Genomic DNA, 8,106 nt, shown 5'->3' on the forward strand with positions numbered 1-8,106 from the left:
CTTGAACCAACCAAAACACTATCAACCACTAGCACGTTACCATTATAAAGATAATATGTTTCATTACAACCAGCCTGAGAGACTTACTGGTGTATTTTGAGGTCTATTTTAATATCTACCTATTCCGAACACTTGACTCCGAACTTAACATGAATGTATTTAAAGTTCCATTCACAGACCCTTTTTTTTATCTAAGACAGCATGACCATATAAGAACTTCTTTATCTAGATTTCATGGACATACATCAGTATTTGAAAAATATGATTTTGTTTCCTCCAAGCCAAATGAGGAACTCTCATCTACACCCATGTTATGCAAAAATCCAAAATCTGTTCTGAAATGCCTAAAAACGTCATTTGTCAATTTGCAATGAATTTACTCATTAATGTTACTCTCGCTGACAGAGAAATAGAACGCACTGGAATGCAAGGAAAGAAAAGTAATAGATTGTGCGCCACTTCCCTTCACAAATAAAACAACATTAAGTATATTGCTAACTATAATTAAGATCTGCAAACTATGCTACCAAAGAAACAAAACAGTGAATCAAAAATTCCCTACCACCAACAAGTTGAAAAAAAATTCTAGACCTCTCATTGTTGAAATAATATAACCAACAACTCCAGCAATTAAACAAAATCTATATATTTTGTATTTGACCATTCATCGCAGCACATTGCAGACAAGCCTATGTACAACACACATGAACAAATCATGTTCAGATCCATTTTCCACCCAATGGAGAACATAGTTTAATGTATTTATTTGACATGATCTTATAAAACAATATAAAGCAATTATGAGTGACATACCTGACACAGGGAACATTAAAACATTCTATTTGATTACATGAATTAGGCTTTTGAGGAATTAAGATTGCATTGATCCCAGACTTCCACATCTGACAACAGATTGTACTACTACATAAGCTAACATGACATTCAGTAAGTCTTATTTTGTTTCAGTGGAATATTCAAATGAGCAAGCCAAGACTCTCTTATCTACCCTCATTTCATTACAGCTTCAAATCCTTCAACCTAAGCCCCACCAAAAACGACTCAGCTGCTGGTTTTGCTAATTTAGTTAAATAATATCTGATGAAAGATTATTTCAAGTCTCAAAGTTTAATATATTTATTTGTAAAATATGTATATTACTTCTGCTGACCCAACAAAACGTTTGAGCTCCCCAACCCAATACCTTTCTCCCCACACAAACACGTAATTAAAATCTTTTTTCTGAATTTCTGCAAAGTAAATCCAAAATTATAGTCTAATCAGATGTCAAAGAGATAGCAGATTTTAGTTTGGTGTAGTGTTCCGATTGGATAAGATCATGTTCCAACTTTTCCAAAGACCCACTGCAGGTGGGCAATAGCCTTAAAAAGTCAATCTTGCTCAGGTGGATAACATTTTTTTTTTCAAAAGCCACATTTTGGAGATATGCCCGACCGAATGATGGATTTGCCTTGTGCTAATTGGCCAATGCTTATTTTGCTGAAGACTAAATAAAAATGTGCTTAAATGTACTTTCATGTAATTCTCGAAAAAGAGGGGCACAGAGAGGAACTGTTCCTTATGGCATTCTTTTGTTGGTAGTCGCTGCGTCTAACACAAGGGCTCCTGCAGGAAGGGAACATTTGAATCTCACTGCTCCGCTACTTCTGTCATATGCAAATGCAAAGAACTGATCAGTGTCCCCAGTGATCATACAAAAGAGAACAGTGAATATGTGTATGCCAGCCAGTGATGGTTTGCACTGCAGGTGCTCCAAAAATTGTTTTTGGCCAACTGATAAATACGATCATTGAATCTATAGACTAACGTCAAGATTACAAATTGTGTGGAGCAGAATTCTTGTTCGGAATTATGCTCAGCATAGATATAAGCGGGCACTGTTCCCACTTCCAGATTTCCTGGTTGTGGGAACACCGGACCAGAGATTACTGGCCAGTAAAATCGCATTGAAACAGAGCAGTCTGCACCAGTCTCAAACCAACCCTCAGCAAAGGCATGGGGGTTGGCATGTAACACTTAAATCTACCAGGAAAGATTCTTCTCTACCCTCCTCCATCCAACCCTTCTCTCCACTGCCCTAAACAGGAGTCCTTGCAGGTATTTAGTACTTGCTCAAAGCGGGTGGTAAATATTTGCTGTTAAATACCCTGGAATCAAGAATACTGTGTGGAATTGTACCTGGTTAAATCCCAGTCTGCCGCTATTTCCAAGTGGTTGAAATCCTAATTGCTAGAATTCCATGCAGAGATTCTGGGCTTTATCTCTAATCTGGCCATTCATAATCTCCTCATAGATTTCTTCACAATTCACACTCAAGCCCTGAGACAACTAAACTATGCAATATTTGAGACATGCAATCAGTTATACCATTAGTCTTAGAAATGAACTAATTAGAAGCATCTATTGATTGACACTTATTTGAGTAGGTGTAGAAATTCACTGTTGGAAAGAAATTACTAAGCAATGATTATTCTGGCCATAAACATTAGAAGCAACATAATTTGCAATTTCTTGGAATCCAGGAACATGTTTTAAATTGGCATGAACTTGCACATTCCCGTTTTTCTCAAAAGGAAAGAGTAGTAGTACTGCTGAACACCTCAGTGCTCAGCACCTCCTTTTCAAAATATTCTCGGCTGAAGTTATAGAAGACGTGGAAACCATTGCTAAGTAGCATTCAGACAAGAGTGGGCCTGCTCGCAGATGGCAGAAGAAGCCTGCAGGTCTCTTCCCAGGCGTTCCGAGTTAAGCCGTCTCCATCTATGCAGTGAAATAGTTTGCCTCTGTTGTGGATTTTTTGGTGAGTGTGAAGTTTATCCTTTCTGGAAAATTTCTTCTCACACTCTGCACATGGAAAGGGCTTTTCTCTGGTGTGAATTCTCTGGTGGATAAGAAGTTTATCCTTTCGGGAAAAGGCCTTCTCACACTGCTTGCAGGGGAAGAGTCTCTCATTAGAATGAATTCTCTGATGGATACGAAGATTATCTTTTCTGGAAAATGTCTTTCCACACTCGTGGCAGGGAAAGGGTCTCTCTTGGGTATGAATTCTCATGTGGATGTCAAGTTTATCCTTACGAGAAAAATCCTTCTCACACTCCGTGCAGGGATTGGGTCTCTCTCTGGTGTGAATTCTCTGATGAATGAGAAGTTTATCCTTTCGAGAAAAATTCTTCTTACATTCTGTGCACAGAAAGGGTCTCTCCTTAGTGTGGACTCTCTGATGGATGACAAGTTTATCCTTTTGAGCAAAGTTCTTCTCACAGTCTTTGCATGGAAAAAGTGCCTCTGAGGTGTGTATTTTCTGATGGGAAAGAAGTTTATCCTTTCTTGAAAAGTTCTTCTCACACTCTGTGCAAGAAAAACATCTCTCTCTGGCGTGAACTCTCTGATGGATTAGAAGATGTGATTTATAAGTGAAACTCTCTTCACAGACTCTGCATCTATAGAGATCTTCATTCATAATAAAGCCATTCTTTGATTGGTAAACTGCAAAAAAAGATAAGGAAACAATCAAATAATAAAACATTTAGGACTTAAGCAAAAAACAAGCATAGAATGTATTTCTTACTATCTGAAGTTACATGTCATTAGATTATTTTGCCTCTATTACTTCCCTCAAGCTCTTTTGAGAAAGAAAATTGGGTTAAAGCAGTTGTACAGGGAAATACTCTTGACCAGACTGTAATGGATTTGAGTGAAATTTCAAAGTTGGGGTGGATTTCACAGTAGAGTAATGTATGTGAGGTGTATAGATTTACATATGTCTTGTCCATCACAATATCCAAAACGAGTATGCACCGAAATCTATGTAAGTGACAGATTTCTATGCAAACGTCTACCCACCAAGCACACCACTCAAATGGATTTTCCCAGCTCTGGAACATGACAGAAATATGTTTTTGCACCTTTTTTTATTTATACATGTGAAACACATTTTCACCAAGCCTTATACCTCCATGACCCATGGTGTGCATTCAGTCAGTCAGTCAAAATCACTTTATTAACTTAATTTTAAAACCATAAAAGTATACTACATAAAATCGTAGAACCATTAAAAGACATACACGTATTTCATTTGGCACATAATCTTAAGCCCCAAAAACATCAGAATAAAAATCATGCTGTCATTACGAAGGGTCGTATTTCTACATATTTCTTTTAAAACGTGGTCCTATGTACCAAAAAACTCAAAATAAAATCATTAGCCATCATTACTGTTTAAGAACTAACTCAAAACATCTTCAGAAACACCTTTTTTTCCTTTCTCTAGCCGCAGCAACTAAAAAGCTGGCATTATTAAAACACACCTATGCGTTATCTAACATCTGTAAATATATTAATGCAGGCCTAGCCTGCATAAAACCTTTATTTTCCTATATTAGTATTTAAAAGCGTTATGCGAATATGATGATAATTGTCGCAAAACATTATAAAGTGCAAAGCGTTCTGGGTGGAGAAATTATCACAAGACCAAAGGCCCAAATCTTCCATCTTACACAACCCCTCTGGTTCTCCCAAAATAAAGTGCAAAAGGTTAAATCCAAATCTTGTTAAAACGAAGCGGTGGTAGGGCTTTGTAATTTTATGTAGGTACAGTTCTAATGCTGGAGATGTTTTCATAGAGAATGTGCTCGTACTGTGGGTTTCAGGAGCACTCTCTCTCTACTTGCATCATACATAAAAAATGGTTTTTCACCCACAACAGGACCTCTCTCACTAGCCTGTAGGGGGAGTCAAGTAATGCAGGTCGCGCTAATTTCACTGTCAAGCTCTTAATTTATGCTAGCCGGGGGATGCCACTTGCTTTATCTAAAGATAAGCAATCCGGAGTGGTCTTACGATTCAGCTCATCTGTATTGGTCCAAATCGTAATCCACTGCAAAAGCGGGGCCATACCAATAGGATCTGATACAAAACCAACACACAATTCCTGATGAATGATATAAGAAGGCGTTGATTGCGGGACTAAAAGTATGTTTCTAACAAACCTTTTGCTCATCTAACCAGTCTGTTCGTTTTTTAAGGATCACTCTCGCCATTACTTTTTACTGCTGAATCAATCAGAGATATGGGCCTATAATATTGAGGATTCTCTCTCTGTCCCTTCTTAAGAACTGGTATAATAATAGATCATGACCAAGACCTCGGCAGACCATGCAAACAGGCCACATTGAAAACATGCGCCCTTAATTTAGACCATAGCCTCACATTTAACTTAGAAAGATCGTCCGGGACACCATCAAGCCTGGGGGCTTTATTGCTTGTCATTTGTATTATAGCCTCACTTACTTCATCTTCATTAAAAACCAAGGTGTATTTTCCCTCATCCAAAAACAAGGGGGATGAGGTGCCCGCATCGACCTGGTCAACATGTATATGTTTAAAATAGCTGAACCACGGAACTTCGGGTATAGTGCAATCCAATGGGCAGTTACTATCGCCCGTTACCAAATGGCTAGTTGAGAATCTCCCAAAACCTAGTACTATTTCTGATAACATCTACAGACTACAGGTCATTCCAAGCTTTGTTTTTAATTTCTATTTTATGATTTTTTAACGATTGCTTATATTGGTTACCTATCAATGACTAGTTGAGCCTTATCTTGGGGGACTTGCTTCAATGCATTAAGCAACTTTTGGCAGGCATCTGTGCAATTATGATCAAACCACATCTCGCCCCCCTCCTCGTCTTTCCTGGAGGGGTTTGTCAGAGTGCTAGCCACCCATTGACAGATCCGGTCATAGACTATTAAGAATCCTTGTTCGCTCTATCTAGGCAAGATCTAATATCGGCCCTGGAAATTTCTTATAACTCATTGAGAAACTGTTCCGGGACTAGCTTGCACCACTTAAGCCTACGACCCTGATATTTAAACTTTACATTATCTCTAGTAGCACCCACCCCGGGCAGTACGATTTCCCCAGTACCCTAGCCCACCCAACCTTAGCTGGTGTTATGATCGCTAAAAGGGGGCCATTTAACTGTGTACGATGCGACCTGGGTTAACAGGCTTGTCATAATAAAAATATAATCAATTGTGGAGTTTACACTTCTTCCCTTAAAAGAGAGGGATACAGTCCTTGGCGTTATTAGCACGTGGGTATAAAAGGTCAAGATCAGCCAGAATGTCCTCTAGCAACCCGCCTTGATTTGTATGCTCAAAGTGCAAATTTGAGCAAACCTCGAGGCCAAGATAATTAACGACATGGCAATCTTTCAGGCACAAATATATATTAAAAATCCCCTAAAATTATCACTGAATAAGGACTATTTTGCTTAACTTTATATGACTTTAGAAAACATTTTAAACTATAGAAATGATCATTTACAGTGGTTCTGTCAAAGGAATTGTAGAAATTCACAATTAGTAATATTGGCGCATTTGCCGGTGTCATTTGAACCGCTAAGCAATTGCGGGAACCTGTGTCAAGCTTACAATACATACCAGAGTCATTTAAAGAAATTAAAGTCAGTAAACCACCCTTAGCTCTACCCGCAGAGAAAGGTTGTGCAGGTTCAAAGAAACTTGAATAACCATCCACCCAAAAAGTGTTATTGGTCTTCCAAGTTTCTTGCAGGCCCACCACATCATGCTCCCTTAACATACTAACCCATTTTACATCATCTCTCTTTTTTTTAAATGATAAATACAAACAAATAACATTTGGCAGTAGGCGGCACAGTGCATGCGTTCATGGATGGTTACAAATTCAATCCTGATGTGAACGTCGATCCATCGCTTTTGTTTTTTATGCTGGCTACATTCCAACTAAGAACATTTAGAAATGTATTTGAGCTAACTGCTTTCTTATTAATGAGGCAAGGTTTATTAGTTCTTGAATTAGCCTTAGATTGTATTAGTGACAAGGGAGGTGATACGAGTCAATCATTGTTATACAGCTCACTTAGTGGGGTGAATTTATTTGTTGTTTCTATTCCACTTTCTGTTCTAATTTCAGAATCCCCTCTCCCCCCTCACAGACCCCCTCCTCGTGGAAAAGCTGGTCTACATAGATCTCTGTGATCTCCATCCTGGGTTACATCCTTAGGGGGATAAAAGAAGCCAAGGGGCAATACTCTAATATCCCCAGTGCCCCAGTTCGGGCCTCCATGAAACAAACTCCCTGCAATGTCAGCCTTATCAAAATTGATAATAATGCAGTCACCCTCTCCTAGTTTAGGTCTCCAACCTCCTACCCGTCTCACTCATCCTTATTTCTCACAGCGCCTTGCGGCTGCCTGCGCAAGCGCAGCACAGCTGGAGCAAAGTCAGGCTGACCAGCACCGGTGGTGAAGACGTCTGCTGGTCCTGGTCTCATCGTTCGGTGTGCGGGGGGAGCAGAGTCGCTTTCTCTGGTCTATCCCCAGGGAGCTAGCTCGGCCAGGCCAGGGACTCTCACCGCAGGCGGTGCACCACGCTGCTCCAACCACCTTCCTCACGGTGCGGACTGCTGGAAGGTAGTCCAAGTGGCTTTGGCGTCCTCTAAGGCGGCCCACTCCCCGGCTCCCCTCCAAGAGGGACTTAGCAGGGGCAGCCGATACAGCTCCAAACACCTCCCTCATAGTGCGGGCTGCTATAGGAAGCCCACGTGGCCCTACTATGTCAACATGCATGGTGTGTACTCTTCCCTTTGCCGATTCAGAAAGGCATTCACTCTTACCTATTATGAGATCTTTTACTTGTTTTCAATGGATGGAAACAAGCACCAAAATGCTGTGGAATACCTACAATCATGGGAGCTTGTGGGTTTTGCATTTTTTTTGTTGCATGTTTATAGTCTGACCCTCAGAGGGCCTACTTCCTCACTCCTGCTCTTACTTTTACGAAATCCAGAAAATCCTGCATATGGGAAATTTTTACAATCTTAAGTGCCCTTCATCTGTCTAAAATTCAATGATTCCTGATTCTAGAAAAACAGAAGCAGAATTTTTAAGGACCAATGTTTTGGGGCAATACTATCACCTTTTGATATTAGATAATTTTTTATTCTTTGATTGGCTTAAATGTCACCATATCAATTGGACCAATAGAGCGACTTGGATGCAATCGATAACACTAAGACCCAGCAATGACAAAGCCAAGTTGA

At 39.7% G+C, this 8,106-nt stretch overlaps 1 protein-coding gene across 1 annotated transcript; it reads right to left on the reverse strand.

Annotated features, from left to right (window-relative positions):
* Positions 1-1,792: 1,792 nt before the first annotated feature.
* Positions 1,793-7,338, reverse strand: LOC147685314 (uncharacterized). The gene is made up of 2 exons (XM_086939777.1): positions 7,299-7,338; positions 1,793-3,504 (listed from the first exon to the last, which is right to left on the reverse strand). Exons 1-2 carry the CDS (start codon positions 7,336-7,338, stop codon positions 2,696-2,698), a joined length of 849 nt encoding a protein of 282 aa, XP_086795903.1. The 3' UTR covers positions 1,793-2,695.
* Positions 7,339-8,106: the final 768 nt, after the last annotated feature.

The sequence above is a fragment of the Lissotriton vulgaris genome, chromosome 10 (assembly GCF_964263255.1).
Source record: "Lissotriton vulgaris chromosome 10, aLisVul1.2, whole genome shotgun sequence".
Classification (NCBI taxonomy): Eukaryota; Metazoa; Chordata; class Amphibia; order Caudata; family Salamandridae; genus Lissotriton; species Lissotriton vulgaris.